The 24,842-nt window shown below is 42.6% G+C and overlaps 1 protein-coding gene across 2 annotated transcripts in view; it reads left to right on the plus strand.

Annotated features, from left to right (window-relative positions):
• The first annotated feature begins 82 nt into the window (after positions 1-82).
• The window catches only part of tbkbp1 (TBK1 binding protein 1), a 46,099-nt gene continuing 21,339 nt past the window's right edge, over positions 83-24,842 (plus strand). The window contains exons 1-2 of one of the 2 annotated variants that reach the window (XM_044014547.1): positions 83-309; positions 21,191-21,449. In XM_044014547.1, the coding sequence (XP_043870482.1) occupies positions 21,207-21,449 (243 nt within the window). In that variant the 5' untranslated portion in view covers positions 83-309; positions 21,191-21,206. Of the gene's footprint in view, positions 310-18,004; positions 18,037-21,190; positions 21,450-24,842 lie in introns of those variants that run through there. The other variant, XM_044014548.1, reaches the window with a different exon arrangement.

The following is a 24,842-nucleotide window of genomic DNA, read 5'->3' on the forward strand; positions in this document are numbered from 1 at the left end:
CCTGACGCTATTCCCGCGACATCATCCCGTCATCCCACACGAGTGGAGCTCCACTCCACGGTGTGCGATGATGTGAGTTGAGCTTTTCAGTCCTGCAGAGCAGCAGCTACAGGCGCAGACCGCTCGTCGCTGCCACAGGAGCGCAGGAGGAGACAGGAGCGGACCAGCGGACACTGTCAGCGGGCTTCTTTTTTTTACCGGGACACAGCGGGGAAGAGAGCGCTTTTTTCCGGAGGGGTCGCTCTGCCCACTCCTCCCTCTCATTCCCTCCCCGAACGATGGCATCAACACATCAAGCAGCTGTAGCGCGTGAGTTATCATCTTTATTATAATACGAGCAGTGTATTGGGGATAGCTACAATGTTTGCTGCTGGGAGAAAGAAAAAAAAAACCTGGATTTATAGACCCAGCCATGTTTTCATCCTCGCACCAGCAGAGCATTAAAACAACAGCGTTTCCAAATGAGCCAAACGTGAAGTATTAAATATTAAATGCGCGTCACCATCCTTTGTGATTATTTATTACACGCGCAGTTTTCTTAGTGACCACAGCTGATGCACACATCTCCTTAAAGGAGACGCGTGTACTCGGAGCTCTGGCTTTGGCAGCATCAGCCTCACAGAGACAGAGACAGAGGGATGCTCTGACCGCGGGCAGCCTCCAACTTCAGCTCTGAGTTGATGGAGAGCACGGTCAGCTGCAGCACATACTGTCAGCCAACAACTACATCTGTTGGGTATTTGTTCTCTGGCCTGTTTTCATCGCCTCATGTTAACATCCAAGAGTTACACGGAACAGGAACATCTCAGCTAATGCAGCCTTTTCTGAGAACACCACAACTGAATTTGAAAGATCGATTGTTTTACCTCAAAATGTACGTAAACTATCCATAAACATGTAGTGTGTGACCTCTGGACATAAACAAATGTCATCTACATTTAAACCAGGGTCAGAGGCTGGTTAGGCCCATCAGCTTGTGTCATCCAGTGCGCTGCATTTGTTTTTATTTCAAGGCAAACAGAGTCAACAGCAACACTGTGCTAGTAAAGCAAAACAGCTGCTAAAAAAAGGCAGTCTAAGTTCTCCGGAAACATGGCATTGTTTCAGGAAATCCACATGAAATGCCCAAAACGTCACTAAACGCTGTAGTACATATGCCAGGCCTGTACGCGGCGCTGTAACTACACCAAAAACATAGAAGGAGACGTTGAGCATGCGCATAAAGCATGTGCACTGTTAGCAAAAACTTTTTTTAGTATACTGTAAATAATCACAGAGACAGAGACAGAGGAGAGGAAGGAAATAAAGGAACAAAAATAAAAGAGAAAAGACCAATCAATCTCAAAACACAACGATGACGAAGATAGCAACAGTGAATGCCAGCGCAAGACATCATCGCTTTCCTAAAGTAGCGTATTGGTTGTCTACATGAAAACACTCTGGGACCCGTTTCCAAAAAACACATAGTTTCACCGTTACGATAAAAAAAGATTTGCGTGGACACAGCCCCTAAAGGGGAGTGTGCTAACAGGGCTGATGGGAACATTTCTGGCGTATCGTGAAAGCATCATGGGAGAAACTTGCATGTGGAGGTTCTCGGTATCATGATTCACATGTAATGTTGAGTCTCCCTAGATAACAAGCCGTGTATGAAGTGTGAGGCCTGTTCTTGTCCTCAGAGAAAAGCCTCGGGTGGTATAAGAGTGGACAGCGACATGGTGCTGAAATGCAGAGGGTGTTTTTTTTGTCACTGGTTTTAGGGAAGTGGTATCATTTATAGTATTATATAAGTATTTTGATACTCACACTAAGGCTGAGCAATATATTGCTGTTATTTCAATTTTGTGACATGAAATTAAATGGCATTGTCATAAGGAAACTCACTTAACAACAATTATTTTTCATTTCCAGCCATTTCATCACTTCTAAAAACAGGCCAAAGAAACTGTAACCCATGTATTTTAAGTATGTGATACAGATCATAAACAGCTAAAATAGAGAGATGATTGTATATTTCACAGTAATTAGAGTGTGTTATTGACACTGTCCTGTGAGAAGCACAAAGCTCTTTTTCATGAGCTCAGAGAACCAGTCTGTACCCAGCTTCATCCAGATATGTCTCATGCATTGGGACACAGCCTGTAAATATGTAGATACCAGCACTAATTCAGACCTTTGATCCATGCCTTTATTTCACACGTTAAGAGAAGCCTGCTTATTAAACTCAATCACTGTCAGTGTCTCTGCAGTGACCTTTATCAGAGGTCAGCAGGTTACATTAAGAACTCTGTTTTTTTCCCCCCTCCTGTTTCACATCCAGCTTCAGACGTCAGTTGATTACATCCACTTCATTTCAAGTACTCAGCCCACCCTCCTTCTTTATGTCCAGGGGGTCCTGTCTGGCGGCGCTAATTTAAGGACGTGAATCATGGCTTTATCCTACCTTCTAATCACCAATTGCATAACCACTGTGCTGCTTTACGGTCTCATGGGTCTGGGCTTGTTTTGTTGTTTTCCTGCCCTCGTTAATCATAGTTTTTTTTTGTTGTTTTTTTTTTCTTCTCCCCAACACTTTGAAACGGGAGCACAGCGAGCTCCTCCATGCTTGACGCTGTTGTATAATGTATGTTGTTATGTGCTGATGAGTGCTGTTTGTGCAGTTTTTCCTCAGACATGATGTGCTGAGTCTCAAGACAAAATGGCTTTTTAGTCTAATTCTGTTTCAAAGTAATAATAATAATATTATTATGTCTTGCAAGGAAAACGTTCAGTTATATAAAGATGTGTTTTTTCTTTGCCTGGTTTGCTGACGTTGAATCACAAAAGGTTTAGCAGAGTCACACCCTTGAAGTGTTCATTTCATTTGTGGAGTTTAGTGGAGTGTTTTTTGGACCTGCGTTGTGCCAGGCGACCTTGAGAAGTGCAGCTCTTAAGTAATTCCTTCAGTGTGTCAAAAATGTGTGTGTGTGTGTGTGTGTGTGTGTGTGTGTGCGTTTGATGCAATCAGTCTTGGAGCACTGGCACTTTGGACAGAACAGAGGAAGTGTTCTTCTCTGCTGAATGAATTCAGGGTTGTCAGCAAAACAAGTTCAAACTAACTTCTGGATGATGCTACTTATTAACCTGGGAAAGAAAATTGTTTGCATTTTTGGTTCCATTTTTCCCCCCATTGCTCTCAGATCAGTAAACAAATCCTCAGTCATTGAAATTTGCAGGCTGTTAATATATATGTTATATAATTTAGTATCCCCCCCATAGATTACATTCTCTTCCTCTAAACATATGATACTAAATACTTTGCTTGTAATATTATTATAATAGAAACAAGAGCACATTCTGTTATAATTGTCACAACATTAAATGCACAACATTCAGTCCATGTTATTCTTTACTTAATTTTAGATGTATTTTTGTCTGTGTATGATGATTAAAAGATTCATTTTGCATCATATATATGTTTTCATTATGAAGTATACGTCACTTCTATATGAAAGCACTTTGAAACAAGGTTGAACGTCTGTGAAATGTCATCATGCGTATCGTCGTTTGCAAAAATCATGATGGAATATCGCGTTAGAATTTTAAGCTCATATTACCCACCCGCTATTGCCCGCTTTTTTGTTTTCTGTACCCCTCTTGACGAGACGAGACACTCATTTGCCCCCAGGTCATTTTGTGTTAGATAGCCCTTGCTTTAAAGCCTACTAACGCTACTGGTTTAACCTGTCATCCTTGAGGGCATTTCACAGGTTGTGGGCCGGCCTCTCTGCAGCTTTGAAGTCCTAAACGCTAAATGATAACGCTATCATGTGTCATTGCCCTCCAGAACCATTAGAAATGATTCTTGTGGGTCACGTATAGTCTATCTGTCCGTCCTATGACTAACTGTTGGTTACTTTGAAGTAGAAAACCTACTCGCTGAGATCCAAATAAGCCTGGTTAGTAGATGGACTAATGGATATAAATGAAAACAAAACATGCTCATGACGTCCTTGTTTTGGGAACATTTGAGGCCTGAAACTTCACTGTTTTCATCGACTGAATCTCAAAATGAGACCTGTCACAAACAACAAGTAACAACACTGTACAGAACAAACTGTTCTCTTTTTTAAAAAAGTAACAGCTTTCTTGTTCTTCCTCTGACTATAATAGTACCCACACAGAAACATTTAGAAAACCCTCGGCAGATTGAAGTCAGTCAACAAGAGACAACATATAGCATACAGCAGGATACAGGGATATCTCAGCGATGTCGCTCGCCTTTGAAAGAAAAGGTGACAAATGTGACTCAAAGGCAAATGTGCTTTCTTTTGTTTGTTTTGACATAAGAGCTCTACAGTATGGGGCTGCCTTGCTATTACCACAGAGAACGTGTGCTTCGCCTCTTACCTGAGCGTTAACTGTGCATCAGCTGAACCAGGACAGTACAAACAGCAAGTACTTCGAGTCCTTGATGGTGATGTTTGCTGTCTGGTACCGATGTTCTGGCAGCGACGGCGTCAAGGGGGCAATTATGTAAAATTGATCAAAACATAGATTAAATCAGAGCTCTGAGATCCAGAATCTTCCTTTTGCATTACATGTCGTCTTTGGATTTTTAGTAATGCTCTAAGTGCCTTTAAAGTGATTGACCCTTCCTATTCCACTCTGAACAATTTTAAAATATCTCATTGTGATTTTTCTGACGTATGTTGTGCCACAGCTTGATAAAGCTGTAGTTTCCTTTGAGCATCCGTGCCCCTGTTTCAAAAAGAAGAGTACGAGGTCATTTATCTCACTCTGCAGTGTCACCATCGGTGGGCAGTGACAAAATGCACGCGCACGTACAGGAGTGAGAAAGTGTCCTGCCTGGAAACAGCACTGACATCATTCACACATCTAATTTATGCAAAAGCTATTCCGTTTCCCTACGATGCCACATTTTCCCTCTCATTTTGTGCGTTTCCTGCCACTCGGTTTCCTCCTCGCTGTGAATCCACACACTTATGCCATGATAACGTTCATATCCATAAATCTGGATGTTTATGTAAGCTACTCACAGACTGAATTACTAAATGAAGGGGGAGAGCAGATGCTCTGCTGGCTGATGGAATATTCATGGACAGTGTTTAAGGGTCACAAGGGGTGAAGGAAGAAGGGGACAGAGATTAAAAAAAGGGAACGGTGTACTGCTATGCTTGTATCTTTCTAAAATATTTGCATGTAAGCCTGGCCCTTAAATAAGTCAAGACTGTGTGAGATATTTTTATTCATGCAGCAGGTTTCTGTGCGTCACATGTGCGAACATTTTTATTTTGCAATCACCCATTCTGCGTGAAAACCGGAGATAATGACCATTTTCCAGGAGATGCATACAAGTCACAACTGGCGACTGCTGTAAATTACTTTCACTGAAATATGTCCCCGGGCTCGGCAGAATAAATGAGTGGCTGGTTTTTGAAGTGTTCCTTGATAAATGTGTTTGGCTCCAGACTCGAGCACAGAGCGACACAATCTCCTTTTTCGTTTTTTTTTTATTTAAAAAGTGAGAAATAACAGCAAGCGTCCAATATTTGATGGACAAGCAGCTGTCCCGAGTCTGGCCTTTATGTCCAGCCAGCAGGAACCAGATTCCAACAATCAGATTGATGGTGCGGTGCAAAAGGCCACATGACTGGCTACAATTGGCAGATAATTCTGCGCCAAACAAAGCTGAGATCATTTCATCGCCGCCTCCATTACCTTCAGGAGATAACACGGTGGAGAACCTTGGAGGCAGGAGCTCATACACCAACACAAACACATGCACCCGTCGTGTAAAACATCTTCTGTATTCATTTTAAAGGTTCCTGGATAATGCCACACTTAATCACAGAATCCAGAAAAATCTGATCACAACACCTTCATGGTGGAAAAATACGGACTGTATTTCAACAGGAAAATGCAGACAAATGCTGATAAAAATGTCTTTCAGTTACTCAAACGTTTCTCTCTTTACTTTATTATACATCTCGAACCACTGTTTTTACCCTCGGCCAACCTGCAACCAAGGTTCTCAATCCTCTTTATCAGAATTTTGGCTTTCACTTTGTTCTATTTCATGGGGGAAAAAAAGCATCCTCACCTCTTTCTGACCTCTGCTTTACTTTCTCTGAAAAAGCAAGAAACTCACACCTCCCACCTCCTTGTCCTGGCTGTTTGCAACCCCACCGACTGCACCAAACACATCCGCCTTTGCACAGCAGCATACAGTAGGATTGCAATCATGCGAAAGGGGACTTTTTTGTGTTTGACGTGGAGAAACCTTGAACACTGTGTACCTGGAGGTTGCCATAAAAGGGCTGCGTTGCTTTTGTTGTTCGAGAGAAGACCTTGTTGCTTAGGAGACTGAAGGAATGTGATGTAACTGCAGTGTAATGTGACCACGCACTCTCTCCGTGTCCAGTCAAGGCACCACACCGACCACAGAGGCATCATTTTACGTAATACGGACATGGGTGTGTGTGTGTGTGAGAGAGAGAGCAGAATAGCTGAATGTGTCAGCGTGACAGAGGGTCTCTAAAGTTATAGTAAAAAAATCACTAGACACTAGAAAGGACCTCGACGGGGACACTGGAGAAATGCTTGCCGGAACAGGAGGGATAGAAAGTCTGCATTGGCCCTGGAGTCTTAATGCTCACTGGGGATTCACACGATTCTTTTTGTGTCTCAGAGAAACCAGGTTACCCACTTTGCTTGCCACTCGTTACTGGACAGACTATAACTCCCACTGTTGCGCCTAAAAATAAGCACGCTCTGAGGAGCCCCACGCATTTTATGAGAAAATGTGTGATTGTTGACATCGCAAAGTGTTTGCTACTGATTGTATTTCTCCGCTCATATCACATACAAAGGCGAACACTGGGAAAAAAGAGCAGAGCGATGCATACTGACGACACATTGTCATCAGAAAGACTAATTTCATCTGTGAGATGACATCTTTGTGTTGGCAGCAGGACCCAGACACAGCGTACTGATTTCCAATAGATATATAGCTAAATACAAAGAGAGACACACAGACTACCGAGCAAATCCATGCCCGTGTTGTGCGTCTGCTGCAACGCATTTGTCTACAAAGAAGAGTGATGGTAGATTTTTTTACACTTTGTACGAGAGGACACAGGCGCTCTAAATTTACAACGTCTCCGTCTTTGATGTTCTTTGGGACGACCACAAAAGACAAGCAAGCGGTGTTTATTGCAAAAGCAGACACTCAGCCAGATCTAGTTCATCTGTAAACCACAGCGATGGTGATGGTTTTAAAGGTGGAATATTGGACCACAGATGGTGTTGTGTTGAGTTGTAAGTGACTGATGATGGTGGGGGGGGGTAGAAACTCCTTAGTAAGTTTCTACCTACAAGATATGTGGCATCAAGAACAAAGCGATAACACCCCCTGCACTACATGTAATCTTAAATATTCAAAATGTGCTGTTCAAATATCAAAGGGTTTGAATTTTATGCACAAGCAAATATGGTGAACTAATAATAATAACGTGACAAAAACAGGAGGGGATGCACACCATTATGTCATTTTAAAATGATTTTGTTCAACCTGATAATTATTTTTAACACAATATTGTTTTCATGTATCTCATATCAATTCAACATGTCAGCTTAAATTAAAACCTCTCTGTGACACAGAGAGACAGACACCACTGATCACAGTGCGTGAACAAACATGAATAGTTTGGCGCAAATAGAGGTGGTTTCCACAGTTCCTCCTTCTTAAACCTGCAGAGAAAAAGCACGAGGAGCAGGCGTACAACTATTGACGGAAACATAGTTAATGGTCTGAGATCCATCATGGACAGCAATTTTCATCATTTTCATCTGGCTCGCATGCCGCGTGGAATGACGGCACTTGCTTCTGTTTGCCAAATCTGAGCTACATGTCAGCGTTTGTGCCACATCTTCACCAAATATGGCCCACATTTGTCTGAAGATTGCCAGGATTATCACATATAGTTGCCCGCATTTGTTTAAGGATATCTGGGGCACATTCCACTTGTGGGCTCACATCCATTTTGTCTGGGTCAGATGAAAGCCAGACGTGGCCCCACCCACATTCTATCTGGGATAAGAACACAAATATAAGGTCCAGTGTGTAACATTTAGGAGGGCAATTGCTTTAAAATATAAAATGTTTGGTTTTTATAGCCTTGGAATAAGACTTGTTTTAAGGCTGCCATTTGCCATGTTACTGTAGCAACACAAATGGACAAGTGTGAGTTCCGTATTTGTGAAGCTAGAACAGCATCCTTTCTGGTATGTGAAGGCCACTGCGGTTCCTGATGCACTTGGGATAAACAAGAGTAAGTAGAAAGAAACACTGGACCTTCAAATTTCAGTCTAAACACATTTCTGTCCAACAGAGCCAAACTACTAGTGCAGTGACTTTCTCTATTAATATCAGATGCTAGTGTGTGTATGTCTCAATCAACACAGCAACTAATGCAGCTTGTATTAAATTATAATTAAGTGAAATGTCTTTGGCCAGGCATAAAGAAGAGAAAAGTGTGGGTGGTAGATGAACGTGACTCCAGGGACACATCTGTGAACATTAACTGCCAGAAACTAGAACCGTTGACCTCTAAGAAAATGTATACGTGAGGTAAGAGCATTATCTAACCAAGAATTGACCGCAGTACATTTCGTGCTCATTCTGACACTAATTAAAACATGCTGACATATTAAGGGATGTAGCTAATGTTGTTTTTGGAGTGATAAAGTGGGAGACACATTTCTGGATATTGTGGGATTTGCAGTTGGCAATTTTTAAACATTGTCCCTTTCATCATTATGTTCAAGAGCAACTTACAATCTGGCAAAGGGACAACGGATATTAGTCACTTAGCTAAGTCTGGCACATTTACAGTGATGGATATCAATTTTCCCTTGGCTTTGTGAAATAAATTATTTAATAAAAGTCTTCGGCGTGTACTGGGTGTAATTGAAAGGAATGATCGCTCCTGAAAAACACAGGCGGACGAGGCCAGGTAGAGCATTAAAGGCTGGCCAAGAAGCAACGGTGATGTCATGAAAATGTCTCTTAAATCATCCGAAATGTCACGACAATTAAGGTCCATTAAAACGGGTCAGTCCGGAGACGCTGTGTGGCACTGATACAATATCATAGCTACTCAGGGTCCAAGAAGATGTCAAGGTCGCTGAGCTTAGATTTGGTATAGTGTCGCTAATGAGGTCTGCTGTCCATGGTACTGAAAGTCAATATCCAGAAGCGCTAAGCGCACAAAGAAAAGCAAATCAATACAATCATATTGATAATTCAGGAGGATCTGTCCTCGTGTTTTCCATGTACAGCCATGTAATCCCTTATGACTAAATAAAAACAGACTCCAGAGTTCATATATATCTATATATATAGATATATATATATACACATATATGTATAACCTGTTTTTAGTGTCTTCTACTCTCAACACCTCACCTTTTAGTTCAAGCCAGGTGATAAAAGCCAGAGATGTGTTTACGTGTGTGAATCTTTCTTTGACAAAGACAAAGCTGGAGGAGGGCAATGGTGTTGCGTCTTCAGATAATGATCAATACTCTGTGTGAAGTGTGCAGAGACGTGTGAAGTGGAACATAGGTGGTTCAGTGAGCTAACAGGTATATTGTTATGTCTGCGGCGCTTGTGCATGATAATGTGCTGTCGAATGCAAACCTCGCCCTTGTTCCTCCAAACAGAGCGCTTCGCCTGGCCTCCCTCGGCCTCCATTCATCTTTCCCTCTCTTTGTCTTTTCTCCGCTTGCCTCTTTCTCTTACTGTTCCATCTTTGCTCATCTTGTCAGCGGTGCTGTTATCTTCTGTAAGTGTTTGTTGTGTTGCATGTCCCCGACTCCCCCCTGGTCCCTTGGTTAGTGTGTTTAGCTCTTCTGACCTTCTTCTGTTGCTTTTTTATTTCCCAATTGTCTCCCTTTCTGGACGCATGGATCTGTTTTGAACAAACTGAAGGTGTGAGCTGACCTTTGGTACATGTGCACTGTGTGAAACAGTGACTGAGAAGAAGACATTTTTATACTATTTGTACTAAATTCAGATTCAAACCAGATTCGTTGTTCAAGTTTAAACTCCGGTACAATGACCATTCTAGGAGACACCACTTACTGCTGCCCACGCCTGAAAGATGGATGAAAAACTGCTGCTCACTGCATAAGCCAGTCAGCAGCATGAGATTCTTAATTTTATTCATGTTACACAACTGCAATCAACTATGTTTGGGCCAAAAAAATGTGTGTTGCAGTCTGCTTGTTATGACGTTAAGCCCCAGTGCATAATTTCTGTGGCACCCCATGAGGAATTCTGATCCACTTCTGAAACTGGACACTTTTGGCATGTGAAGACAAACTAAAAACTCAACTCACTTTACTAGCGCAATGTTGCTGTTTGGTTAAATTAACCACTTTCATCTGCACAAGCTAAAACCTATAGTCGATGAGCATCACAGGGCAACAGAGGACGGAGGGTTGGAGGTTTTCATTTGTGTGTTTATGTGTGCTAGAGCTGCATAAAGGTAGAGAGAGGCCATCAGCAGCTCTTATGTCCTTTTGCAAGGACACTGAATTAACGCCTTGACAAAGAGTGCACCTGGAGCACACACACATTTAGAGGGCACACACTTGGACAAAGACAGATTTGTACATCGTGTGTACATCGTGACTGCGCTCCGACAAAGCGCGGCTGTTGTTTTTTTTATTTTTTTATTCTTTCGGATCCAACACAGCGTTCGCTTTCCCTTCACACTTCATCTCGTCTCTGGACTCATCCAACAAGAGCAGCAGCAGCAGCAGCAGCACGTACTGTTAATTAATCAGCAGCCACAGATTGTCATATCAGCACCAGGAGCCAATTAAACACTTGGTTACATTTTCTGTCTTCAGCAGGCTCTCATATGTTTTCATTTTTTTAAATAATGGAGGACAGAGTTGGAATTAATCACTTTTCTTGCCGCTTCATCTACAGTTTGTGATAGCTTGGATAATGTCTATTAGACATGATTAGATCTGAATGAGTTATATACTTTAGATTTTTTTCCCTCTCTAAGGGTCGCCATAGCAGATGAGCTACATATTTGATTTGGCAGAGATTTTTATGTCGCACACGACCCTCCCATTTATCCAGGCTTGGGACCGGCATAAGGAGTACACTAGATGTGCCTCCCTGTGGTTGGTGTCTCCAATTAACAGTGAGCAATGGGCATTGGGTACCTTACATGGGCGAACTCCAGCCCTTGACCTGGTGGGGACTCAAACCGGCAGAGTTATACTTGACATGTGGAATAAAAATGTTCATATTATGGTAGGGTCCAGGATTCTTCTCCTGCATACAGGAATATTATCCCCTGCAACAACATTCTGAGAACATTACCTTTTAGCTGCGGGAACATTCCCTGAAATGAAAGTTTGCCCGAAGTTGTCCTATTGTTCTCATGGAAAGTTTCTCCTAATGTTAGCTTTTGATTGCACATTTGGTTCCCAGAACATTCCCCTAACGTTACTTACTACTCACAACCTTCATAGAACGTTCACTTTTGTTGTTGCAGATGCAGCTTCTTTTTGCTTCGGATTTCCTCACCAGAGCAGTTAATTTAACTTAAACTAGGCTGATTCCATCAACCCATTTTCTATCGCTTTATCCTCCACATGAGGGCCAATCTCAGCTGATTTAGGGCGATAGGCGGGGCACATCCTGGACAGGTAGCCAGTCCATCGCAGGGCCACATATAGAGGCAAACAACCACCCGTCCACACCTAAGGTCAATATAGAGTGTCCAATTTGCCTAATACCCAAATCTGTGAGAGGAAACCGAAGAAGCTAGAGAAAACCCACACACACACGGGAAGAACATGCAAAGTCCATGCAGAAAGGCCCTTGTGCTAACCACTACACCAACCATGTGGCCCTGGGCTGATTTTAAGACCTAAAAATAAATTATTACACTTTCTGATATGTTCTTAGATGCACTATTTAAATTGGTTGATGATTATATTTTTTCAGTTTTTTTTTTTATATTTGTGTGAGTGTGTGTGTGTGTGTGTGTTTGTGTGTGTGTGCCAAACCCTGTGTGTCTGACTGCCAGCCTGTGTTTCAGTCAGTGCCTGACAGCAGAACAAACACATTGCAGGAGGATGCAATGTTCTCTGAAGTGCACACGTTTTTAGACGCCAGAGGAATAAGACAAAAATAAGTAGTTAAAGCCAAGTACAAGTTGGGGCCACTGACACTGGAATGATTTGAGCTGCTCCAGCTGTCAAGGTCTCTGGCTGGCATCAATGTATGAATTTACTGTGAAGCGGAAGCTCGGTGAGGGATGGAAGTGTGCGTGTGTGAGGTATACTGCTTTCCATTTCAAGGTTGTAAAGTAAAAGCACGCTGCACCGTTTTACATTACATTGTCTTCCTCACCACCACCACCACCTTGCAGAAGAGCCATAAAATCCCAGTCAATAACTGCAGCATAAACAAAACCACGGCGCAAGATTTCTGCCGTGTAGAACAATTACTAACCATTAATGAATAAACCACAAGTCCTACTTTAGAGGTAGGGACTTTTGCTTTGTTCTCTGCAGTGAAGGCATAATATAATATTAGAAAGCTCAATATGTCTACTATCACTGTTGATTGATGACTTCTGTCAATTGATTTTGCAATTAGCGGGAACTGCAATAATATCTACCACCTATACGTAGTGTACAGTAACAGAAGCACATTCGCTCGCTCTCTCGCAGATAATAAGTTGAATTAACAAGCATATAATTCACATTTGCTCCATCCACTGAACTAATAGATGTTGCTGGATATTGTCGTATTCCTGACACACACACACACACACACACACAATGCCATAGTCATATCTACATGACAGTTTCACATCGTGACCTAATGACTCTTGTCCACTTAAGTTACTCTTCCATTACTGTTTGTCATTATCATGTGACGTGACAGTGGCAACACAGGCTGTAGTAACGCAAACACTCTCACATTAACTCAGTTTATTAACTGTCATAATTATAAAGTCATGTTTAGTCTTCAAGGGCCCACGGTGTCTTTATTATCCCAGAGGGGTAATTTGTGTTAGAGCCAGCATTCACATAAAAGCATGTAATATATAAAAGTAACAATATTAAAGGCAACAGGAGGCTGATTACTGCAGGAATAACTGATGGCAACAAGAAGAACAATTGTCTTCTAATGCTTTTTAAACCAATTTTAAATCCAAATGTGTGCCACTAACACAGGGCAAGTGTACCTACATTCTTGAATAAACAAGGTGGGACGATTTTGTTTTTATTGAAACTGCAGGAACTGGTGCATGTGGCCACTTGGGGGTCAGCAGAGTAAGAGCTGAGAGATGAGCCTATGTTGGTTTGTCAGTGTGAGTGTCGTAAATGTATCTCACGCTCACAGTTGTGATTACCTCTGTGTTTGAGCGCCTGTAAGGATAACTGCAGTCGCTGCTCGCTCTTCACTACATTGTGCTCAAACTCATTTATCCCGAGCAGCCATGCTCCGCTCCATCGTGCTGTCGTGCCAACGGTGCATCGAGAGCAGGCGTCATGCTCTCGGCCTTATAGTGTGTTTTTTTGTAACAGCTAAGAGCAAATGACAAGATTTATTTCACGAGGAAACACACGAGTGCCTGCGAGTCATGCAACTCACTCGCCGTGTCAGCGTGTGTGTGTGTGTGTGTATGCACGTATGCTTAACTTTGTCTGCATGTGTGGCTGTGGACGATTGTGGAGGCTAAGTGAAATGGGCTTTAATTGCAAACCGAGTGAAAAAAAAAAGTTATTCTCAACTTACTTTCCTCGTTTTTCTGTCTAGGCTTTGCTTTTCAGCTGCAGATATGCAGACTCATATTTCAGCACAGGAGATTCCAACTATTTGACTCGCTGTAATGATAATGAGGAGAGTTGTGTTGTGTTTTGTGGGTAAAGTTCTCATTCAGAGTCAAAACTCATTTTATTCCCCCCTCCAGTCAGGGTGGCTGTGATGAACTTTGCTGCTTTTACTAAGATGGATGGTTGACAGAGAAAGAGGAAAGGAGGAAGCAGGGGGGGAGGGTTGGGGGTGGGGGGTGGGGTAAAAGGAAGCAATTTACAGTTATCTCCAGCACCGGTGTAAAGAAAGATGAGGAGAGCTAAGGGAAGAAAAAATGAAGACAGAAGACTGATGGGGAAAAAAATACAGCAATGCAGCTCATTGTCTCAATACTGCCCCTGCCATCAATCTATTGCATGGCAGCTGCCACACGCACACACACACACACACGCACACACACATAACATTGCATGCTGCCTACACAGCTGATTCCCCAACTGATGAATCATGGTGCAGTATGGCGTGGCACAGCACGGCATTTGTAAGAGATGGTGTCCTTTTTTTTTTGCCTTTCTTTGTATTGTGCGCTTGCATGTCTACGTGGGCGTGTATATTTTAGATATATAGATAGTAGTGGTGGGCGGCGTGGGCCTGGTGCTGTCCTGTGTGTGTGTGTGTATCAGTACTACATATGTTTCAACAGCATATAGAGCTGTTGGTAGCCAACAGGACACAGATACGCCCATGATGCTCCAAAGGCAGTTTTGAAACCAGTGGAGACGCTAGGGAGGGATCTTTTTAGACGTCTTGTCAGCTTGCATACAGTTAATGCCATCCACTGTGTGCTATTAAATTATCAGCCTTAAAAAAAATAAAAAGAAGAAGAAAGAGAAAGTTGTAGGAGAATGAGATTACCCTGCTGCTGAAGTCCTCGATGTAGCCCTTCTGACACATACTGCCACTGCACACAGAGGCAAAAGGAATAGGGCAGATAAATCGAATCATATCTAATAATGTGTGGACAATTCTTTGTCTCAGATGCGGTCTATCTATATGGTGATTTTCTCCCACAGCTCTACCTTGTTGTCAGGTCTAACACTGGAAGCAGTCTGAGAGTCAGAGTGAGGAGAAGGAGAACCGGCGTAGGCTGCTCAGACATGTCCGCCTACAGTACGTCCTGGAGAGCATTCTTGACTTGCTGTGTGCAGTCGTAATCTGGTCATTCACACACATGCACATGGTTCTGCACTCGCTCATCTGCACTCGTCTTGCAGGTTGTGTGCTGTTCTCAGAGCTGCAGTGTAGGATGTACCAATTTTTTAATGGTACATCAACTTACAACATGGTGAATGGCACCTTTGCCAAAGCTCTGTCAAAGAGCACAGCATCAATGTGGGTCTACTTCATTAGATTAGTGCATCAATACCTACTGTCTCTCACACAGAGACTCAGGCGCACACACACACACACACACACACACGGAGCAGTTGGCCTTCCTGTGTGGCTGCTGCTTTGTCCTTGTAATGACACACATACACATGCAACACTATCTTTTGGGAGTGACACGTTTCCTCACTCAGCCACATTTATATAAAGCTCTGGCCTCAGTCACTGGGAAAAGAGACTTTAGCGGGAGGAGTGCAGTGGACCGGAGCTAAACGTTATGGAGCATTTGGAGGGTGAGTGCAGGACAGAGAGGCGCACAGCACCTCACTGCCCTGGACGCTTCATTCACAGACATACTGTCTGAGTCAGAGGTGCCAAACATCCAGCCGGTGGGGATCACAGTGTTACTCTGAGAGGAGCTGGACTGTTAAATGCTGGAGAGAGAGAGAGAGAGAGAGAGAGAGAGAGAGAGAGAGGCGGGAGGATATGAAGAGAGTGTTGATTCGATGCTGAAATCATAGGCGTGAAACACCAGCGACGTCTGGTTGAGACGACACAGTTCAGTTAAACCTTAGCCCCAAATGACAAGCATGAGCGAGGAATTGATTTATTGAAAGGTGTGTGTACGACTCCGCTACACTAGGTGGCGATGTGCGCCATTCAGCTTGTTATCATTAGGCAATTTATGGTTGAGTCTTTCTTTCATTTATGAACTTTAAAACGCCGACAGAGCACAAACTCGGTCTCCTCATCAGCCTGGATGTTGCTGTTGTCTTAATCTTCTGTGGTACAGTCTCCTTCCATAATTTGCCGGTGAAACAAGAAGTGGAAACAACAGAAGTGGCTGTGCCCCCAGGCCAACTGGAGAGTCCAATTCTGGTCAGATTGAACCAATATTGCATTATGTGGGCGTGTTGATTGGGAGAAATTTAATTTAGTACCATCTCAGGTTGGACGAACATGTTTACATGTAATTTTGTAATGTGATGTGTTACAGAGAGTGTATGAAGTTGCATGAAAAGGGCTGATGGGATTAGAGGAGGTAAGACTCAGGGAACAGAGAAATAAAGAGTGAACAGAGGTAGAGGCAGAGATAGAAAGGAAAGTGGTTGGATCTTCCTGCAAACTTTAATATTAAACCCCTCTGCTGGGACTCAATCCCCAGTCTCCCCTTTGATCCTGGTTCTCTTATCACTTGGAAACCCAGCCTTGACCTAGCTGCCACGATTTCTACTGCTCTCATATATTTATGCCCTGCAGGATACAACACATGCCGAGATATACACAGTATATATATTTATATATATACACACATATACACATACACATATATGCTTTAGAGAGGAGAATGAAATAAAATAGCTTGTGTTGTTTACAGTGAAGTTGTATTAACCACAAGATAAGCTACCAGAACAGAAATCATCCATATTAATATCTGGAATAAGAGATTTGCCTCACTATAATCGACTGCAATGTAAGATTAGTAATTTGGCCTTCACAAACAAATTTCCTGTCCAAAGAACAATCATCTGTTGCTTCAGCCCTCGAAGGAATCTCAAAATATGACAGGCGGTATTTACCAAAAGGCCCAGCGCCGGGATTTGATTGGGTTATGGATGTTTGTAAATGGATGAAGCTTGTTCCCTCTTATAGCAACGACGGATAAATGCAGGGAACATTTTAAACAGACTGAACTGGGAGAAGTGAACATAAAGGCAAATAACTCCTTTGCACTTTGTGCACTCAGACCTTAATATGACATATTTTAAAGAGTCACACTGCTTGATCTGAATGTTTTGTAATGCATAATACTGTATTTATGGACGGAGTTGCATTGCTGATGTGTTATTCTGGGATGGGGTGTCAAATGTTAAGAAGAAAAGAAGCTCTCTCTCATCTGCGCCAGTGATAGATTTGTTACGAAGTTAGTTGAACTGCTCTCTTCTTAATTTATGAGCATGGTCAGCATGAGGGACACTCATTCCTGCTTTGCACCCGTCGAACAGATCTCCTCATAAATTGTACTCGTTTATATAATCAGCTGTGTGACAATTATGCTGCCTAATGCCAGCAGTGCCCAAGCTCTGTGAAGCTATTTGAGTAAAACGCTGATGCTGATGCAAAGCATGTATAATATTAGGCATGTTCACTATTCTTAGTTTCGTGTATGTGCTACTATTAACAATCAAATGTTCTCAGGAGAGCAGGATGGAGAGTAAATGTTGCTTCCAGGGACAGATTAGTCTCTTGACTCTTGCAGAGAACTGCCCTCTCTACTCGGCAACATGCCAAACTGTGGGCAGATCTGGCCTTTAAAGGGAATGGGAGATGGCGCTCTGTTATGTTTGTTGCATGTTATGCCCACAGCAGATGCATGATTGATTAGGAGACTATAAGCACAACCCCGATGGAACCACGCGGGTGTGTGCACTTTAGACAATTACACAGTTAAGACCGGATTCCGACTTGATAGAACATGTCAGCCGGTCCGACCTTTTCACAGTGTCTCTGTGACTTTTACAAAAACATGACTCGGGAGCTAATTCAAACATGAGACCGAGTGCGTGTAAAATTGCCACCGCCGTGCACGCAGAGAACACAAGTCACTCGGTTCATGGCTCTTGATTTTTGCAGATGACGGCAGTGACACAGAGGGAGAGGATTGGTGCTGTAATCCCTGGAGACACAGAAAGGGCTAGGAGAGTGTAGGAGATGAGACAAAGGAAAGGAAGAGAGAGCAGGGGAGGAAATCTCAGCAGCAACAACGTATATGCCGTGTGGGGCCGTGGGTAATGTATGACTTCCAGTGGTAAATCGCTATTATGAAGCTTGGAGCTGGTTGGGAGAAGAGTATCTGCCTTCACTTCTATAGTCCAGTGGGGCCCAGAGAGCCTCAGTAAATGAGCCCGAGGTCAAGGAGATAGAGTGGATTTTGTATGATTGGGAAGGAGGTGGGGGATGATGCTGGATGAGGGATATTTTGGGCAGAAAGGTACAGAGAGCAAAAAAGAAGAGAAGCTTAGTAAGAGCAAACTGCATACGCATGCGTGTCTCTCTCTCTCTGTGTGTGTGTGTGTGTGTGTGTGTGTGTGCTATAAAATCCTTCCAACCAAAGAAGCACAGACAAAATAGATCTCAGTGTGTCTCTTTTTCTGTCTGAAGCCACATCTATCCGTTGTCTCTGCTACACCTTCTTTACCACAGCATGAGAGCTAGTGGAGAGGCAGGTATTTGTCTATTGCTGATGTAGCAAGTGTATTTTTTGCTTCACATAGGGGTATAGCCTACAGCGTGAAGATCCGCTATTAAATCATAACACCAGCTGGAACGTAGGTAGATTGTTTATGCTGCTTCTATAGGGGTTTCATGTACACAACATCACTAAATACAACACTAAACCCCCAAATATGCATTTTTCTTATGCAGTATTCATCCAAAACTGTGGCAATTCGTTCTTATTTTCCTCGGGGGTCGTTTTAAGACCAAATGCAATAAATGGAGCACAATTAACTGGACGGCTTTGGTTATGGCTTCAGTTGCTTTTGCATGAAAACACACGCACACGCACACACACACACACACACACGCACGCGAGCGAAGCGTTTTTTAAGTCCTCATCCCACCTGAGTGCCTTTTCCTCATGTAACACTACCCAAAAAAAGAATAAAAGGCTGTTGTCAGTGCCCTCTATAACAACTCTATAAAAAGCGTTGCTGGTGACGGTTAAAGTACATTCATTTATTGCCACTCTCCTTTTTAAGTTTTTTATTTTAAGTAATATGCTTATCTGTGTCCTTCTTGCAACAAAATTGCCTACAGCGATTTGTTGACCTGTGGGTCAGCTGTTAGCTATGTTGAACATACAGCTGCTTTAAAAGGTTTTAAAAAAAGATTTTTCATTAAAAATGGCCGTTTTTAGGCTGCTGGCACAGCACATCACACAAGTACAGTGTGTGTTGTCTGATTGTTCGAACAGGCATTTCTGTCCATACGTGCATTTTCCTATGTGGCGACTCTTCCTCACACGGCAAACACACGCACACACGTGCATTTATGTGCACGTGTGTGCATGTAGGAGTGCTTTTGGATCATCCTGTTAGACCAGCAAGGAAAAGAGCGATAGATTGGCTGAGGCTTTATTTCCCCCCCTCTCTTGAAACACAGGGAAAAATAGCAACGAGGAGGAAGGGAGAAGATGAAAATAGCTCAGTAGGCAATGGCTGACTCATAAGGCGATGCTGGGAGTCAGGAAGGCCTCCTTTCTGGTGTACATCAAATCAACTGGCTGTTGTGTAACTCTCTCAGTACCCGTAAATCAGACCGTTTTGTCAATGTGCAGGGCTTTGTCAAACATTCCTTTTGTGCAAATGTCCCATCTGTGGCTGCATTAAAAAAAAAAAAAGGCCTGTGACATCACAGGTGCCATTTATCACCACTGACAGCTTTAGGGCAGCGGAGGGAGACCAAGGCCTGTTGCCGGTCATTGGTCAGAGTGGTCAGCCACCAACCCAGCTGATTAATCATCCTAGTCATTAAAAATAGTTTGTCGAAGCTCAAGTACCGTGTGATGGAACAGGCTCATGCAACCCGGCTAACGTATCAGCAGCAGCTACAGTACACACACACAATCAAAGAGAAGCTCACATCAGTTTTGTCAGAGGCGACGCAAACGAGAGGAACAAAGGTAGCGCGTGTATCTGCAAGAGAAAATAAACATACGAGTCAACGCAAGTACCGCGGCTTTATCCTCATTATACTGTGTAAACAACTGAGAAATGCAAAATATGTGCAGGTCCCTCCTTCACTCAACTTATGAAATATGAAAAACAAAAACACTATGATAATGTACAAGGCAGGAATATGCAGCGATAAGCAGGTGCACACATCTGACCATTTGGTGTTTGTTTTGGTATGTAGCTTTTTCTTTTTGTCAATTTGTGGTCATTTGGCATTGCATTTGCCACTGTTTGGACTTAGATTGAGTTTCCAGCAATAAAATTTAAAAGCCTCTCCAAAAAGATGGCACACACACACACACACACACACACACAGATGTTCTGCTCTCATCTGTCACTGTTGGTCATTAGCTGGAGTAAAGCCCTGCAAACATAGTTAATTTAGTGACGTGGATTCAACCTCAACTGTTAAGGTATCTCATCAGGTACAGAAATGTCAAGGAGTGATTGCAGATGTTCATACATCACCTGTAGTGCTTTTAGATTCAATTCAAATTCTCAGCTTACATTAATGATGCATGTAAAACGCACGTTTGACATCTGCAGGAGACGAGCGGTTCTCGCGGTGGCTGCTGCAGCCTCTGACGTGCGCCACAACGGCGCCACACGATATTTGGTTATTTGCAGTTTTCATTGTTCACTGTGGCAACGATTTACTATACAGTATGTTTTTGTTATAAAAGTTGGTGATGTTGGATCTCTGCTCAGCTCATGCTGAGTCACTGTTTACTTGGCATATAGTTTTAGTACGAACCACAGAGTGAGGACACATCAGCTTCCTCTGTGCTGATTGTAAATGTAACATCCCAGACAAACTATTACCTGAGTATTAGTGCGCGTATAAACATGCTCAGTGTGACTAACTGGAAAATGATATCTCCATCTGAAATGTTAAGACGCAATAAGCGGCTGGGTCATTCACAGTGAACATCTTTTCCTCAGTCTTCCCACTGCGTCTCTCTGTACCCACTTTGCTATTGAATATTTCACATTGTGTGAGCCAGCCATTGGCCTGCTCTCAGCTGAAGATTGCTTTGTTCTTTTTCTTTTTCTGTTTGTTTGTTGCAAGTAGCTGCCGGCTTGATATCTTAGGGATTACTGCAGTAGGAAGTGGTGATATTTTTTGTGGGGAAGTTCTTCATTGCATGGGAACAATCTGGTGATTTAATAATAAATAAGGCAATCTCTGTCCATGTCTGGTTCACAGGTTGAGGACCGGAGCGATGCAGTCTTTATTCAGTGGAGGTGAGCTGGAGCTGCTGGGAGGAGGCGGCGACGCAGGGGGCCTGAAGGAGGATGGCTGTGGCAGCGTGGTGTGGCGCTCCTCGCCCCTGCCTCCCGAAGATGTCTACTCAGCCTCCCACTTTGCCCTTATCACAGCCTATCAGGAAATCAAGACGAGGCTGGTCTGTCTGGAGCGGGAGAACACCAGCATCAAGAGGAAGCTCAAAATATATGAGATTAAGGTAAAGGGGTTTTACATCAAAGGTTAATTTGTGGAAAAGAAAATAATGATCTAAGTTGTTTTTGTCCAAGTTTGGTATCACAGAAAAGAGCACATCGACATCGCCAGTTTGGTTTTTTTGATTTATCTGAAGCCTTTGAGGGGGAAGGAGAACCATCCACTCACCTTTAACATAACTTTTATTGAAGCAGTGTAATTGAACACAGAGATGAAACAAGCATCGTCGGGGCTTTGGTCCTGGAACGGTGTGGGGAATACGCTTGAATCGAAAAAGGATACATAGAGGGCAGAGAGCTACTGAAGTATTAACTCATGTTTAAATTAATAATTAATATGAAATCCCATTTGTAACAACCGAAAGGAGCCCTGCCAGCTGTTGGAACTGAATTAATTGCTCACATGAGTTATTTTGCGTTATTTTCAGTATCTGGATATTATGGGAGGTCTCAGGCTTCTGTCATTATAGCAGTTCCCGTCATATCTAAGGCATTTGCAATTAATCCATGCATCGATTTATCTGCAGATTATTTTGAGGTCGTTTTCATTTGCCATACTAAGGAACCAGGAGATTTTAAGCATCTTTGTCAGAAATTAATCAGTCATCGCAGCTTTCATTAGCACGCTTCTCCTGAATCTCCCTCACTCCATCAGAGAAGAAAAACAAGTGGTTATAATCTCATTTATTTTTAATGTATTGTCTAGATGATTTATTCGAAGGCTGCTGTTTTGGCCACTGCTTGTAATAACGATGCACACGCTTAACATTAAGTAGTTTCAAGGCTAATTCTAACCAGATTATTGGATGTGGAATGTGATGGTGATACATTTTGCAAATATAATTCAAGGTAAGGCCTTGTTGCTTATATTCTGAGATTATATCTCAGACAGACATGGAAATAAACAATGTTATCGGTGAAACTGAGCCCAGCAGGGAAACGGCTACAAGGAATGGTGCTGTCAATGTATTCCAAACAAAGGTCACAGGTTTGTTTCATCGTTCTGAACATTTCAGAACAATTTGGAGGTTCACTCTGAGTCGTGCAACACAAAATATCGACTAAGCTCTGGCTTAAAAGTCAGTGACACTGTAAAATGTCTGCACAGCTGGCCCTGAAAGCCCGGGGGTAGAAGAAGTTTCCAATTGGTTGAGGGAGCAGCAACTGAAGCAGGAATCGGCAGTAAGGAGTGCAGAGGATCAGTGTGGGAGGACAGACCATGAGGGAAAAATTGAAAAATAAGTGGAAAGAGGGACCTAAATAGCAGAAGAATGAAGTGTAAGTTACAGAAAAGGGAAATTAACTAAGTAAAAAGAGATAAAACATGAAGTATGAGGGAGAAAAATAGCTGGAATTAAGAACAAAGGAGGATTGAAGAGAAATTAGTCCTGGACATTCTTCTTCTTATCATTAGGCTTTGGTGTTCTGCCTCTTCTAGGAATTAAAAGGCAGTGAAGCTGTAATGCACCTGACTGTCCCCTCAGCTTAATGTCGCCCACTTTCACTTCAAGTATGTGAGGAAGTAGAAGGAGCGCAGCATCAGTAGTTCAACTGATGATTCATTGTTTGATGTTGAGAGTAGAGGAAAGGAAATGCTTCAAAATGCTGAGGACGATTATATTCAAGCTGTTCCTGCATCGTGGTCTACAAGGGATAATGTTGGCAGGGAAATTAAAACTTTGAATTTTCTATGATGTTTGTGTTGAACTGCAACACCCAAACGCTTTTGAATCTAGAGGGGTGACATCGAAATCAAATAAGCCGATGTTTTTTTTTTATTGTGACCACCGACATTTTCCGCTTTAAAAGGTTCTATTGAATTGATTTCTTTGATGGAAATGCACTTTGACTCGCCGCAGTTGGACTCTCTGTGTCAGGGCAGCATCCAGTGAACGGCTGCTCGCTGGCTCAGCACCGATCGCTCACAAGTGGCAGAACCAGGTGTTGATTTAGGGAGAACAGGTGTAGGAAGCTCTCAAACCTGTGCCTTTGTAAATACAGCGTCTTTTTTTAGATTTAGATTAGGATCATCAATCCCGACACTGGGGACACACAACACTGACTCCTGAATTGTCCACATCTCTGTCCCGTGTCCCGAATAGAGCATCTGTAGTGACGCAGATGGAAGTGCCTCATGTGGCTTTGAACATGGCTTAAAGCCCCCCCCAAGGAAGGGAGTGAGGCAGTTTGCCCATATTGGGAACATTTACTGTTAAAGTGAGCACAGAGAAGTGTTCCGCTAAATGGAAAAGGGTTGTTTGCCCCTCAAACAGACATTACAGCATTCTGCACTTACGCTCAGCACTCTAAATGTAAATGTGGTCATTTAGGCTGAACCACATGCGGTTGTATAACTCGGTCTTGTGTGTTGCCATCACAGCAGCCTGCTAACAAACAATAGTTTAGCATTGCAACGAGACAAATGGCCTCGAGGTAAGACGGCAGTAAACTTGGTAAAGCCTATTAATGCACATTCTACAGTGTGCATCATTACATAAACAGCATAATCGTAGCCACAGAAGACGCAATTATTCACGCATATTGATACAACTGATGTGTCTTTGTTCTAAAAATGAAAATATTACAAATGACATTTATTTCTACTAACTAACAATGAATTGACTTGAAATGCATATAAGCATGATATACATTCCTAGGAATATGGATACAATTCACAGATGAAAAAAAGCACAGAGCATGACTGAGTCTCTGTTATTTCAACCACAACTTTAAAAAAGTGTCTGCAGTATCTTTATGCTCGGATTTGGAATATTTTCCAAATTCTTGCGAGAGAATCAGAACTGCAGAATTTGTTGATACCACGTTCATGCAAAAACATTAAAATAAATATCTCACAGTAGCACCCTCTGTTCAACTAGTTTGTTGGACTGACAGCTTATTTCATTGTGTGGGATGTAAATTGTTTAAGAGGACTGACAGATAAAAATCCATCAATTCATCCATTATCTACCGCCCCATCCTCCACATGAGGGTTGTGGGGGCTGGAGACAATCCCAGCTGACATAGGGCAAATGGTGGGGTGCACCCTGGACAGGTCGCCAGTCCATGGCAGGGACAACATACAGAGGCCAATTAACCTAATCCCCAATCTGCATGTGTTTGGACTGTGGGAGGAAGCCGGAAGACACAGTGAAAACCCACACACACATATTCTACCCACAAATTCCACCATGTATTCCAGTTCAAGAAAAAATAAGTAATGAGTTAAAACAACCCAAATCTCAGAGTTATATCTGGGCCAAATGGATATTATAATTGATGCAAGATGAATCTTTAATGATCCCAGTGTGAAATCTACGACGGAGTATTACAGCAGGCCCAAACTGAAGAGGGAAAAAAGAATTTAATCGTCCGAGAATAAAGTCGTAATATAAGAA

Source organism: Solea senegalensis, linkage group LG18, assembly GCF_019176455.1.
Source record: "Solea senegalensis isolate Sse05_10M linkage group LG18, IFAPA_SoseM_1, whole genome shotgun sequence".
Taxonomy (NCBI): Eukaryota; Metazoa; Chordata; class Actinopteri; order Pleuronectiformes; family Soleidae; genus Solea; species Solea senegalensis.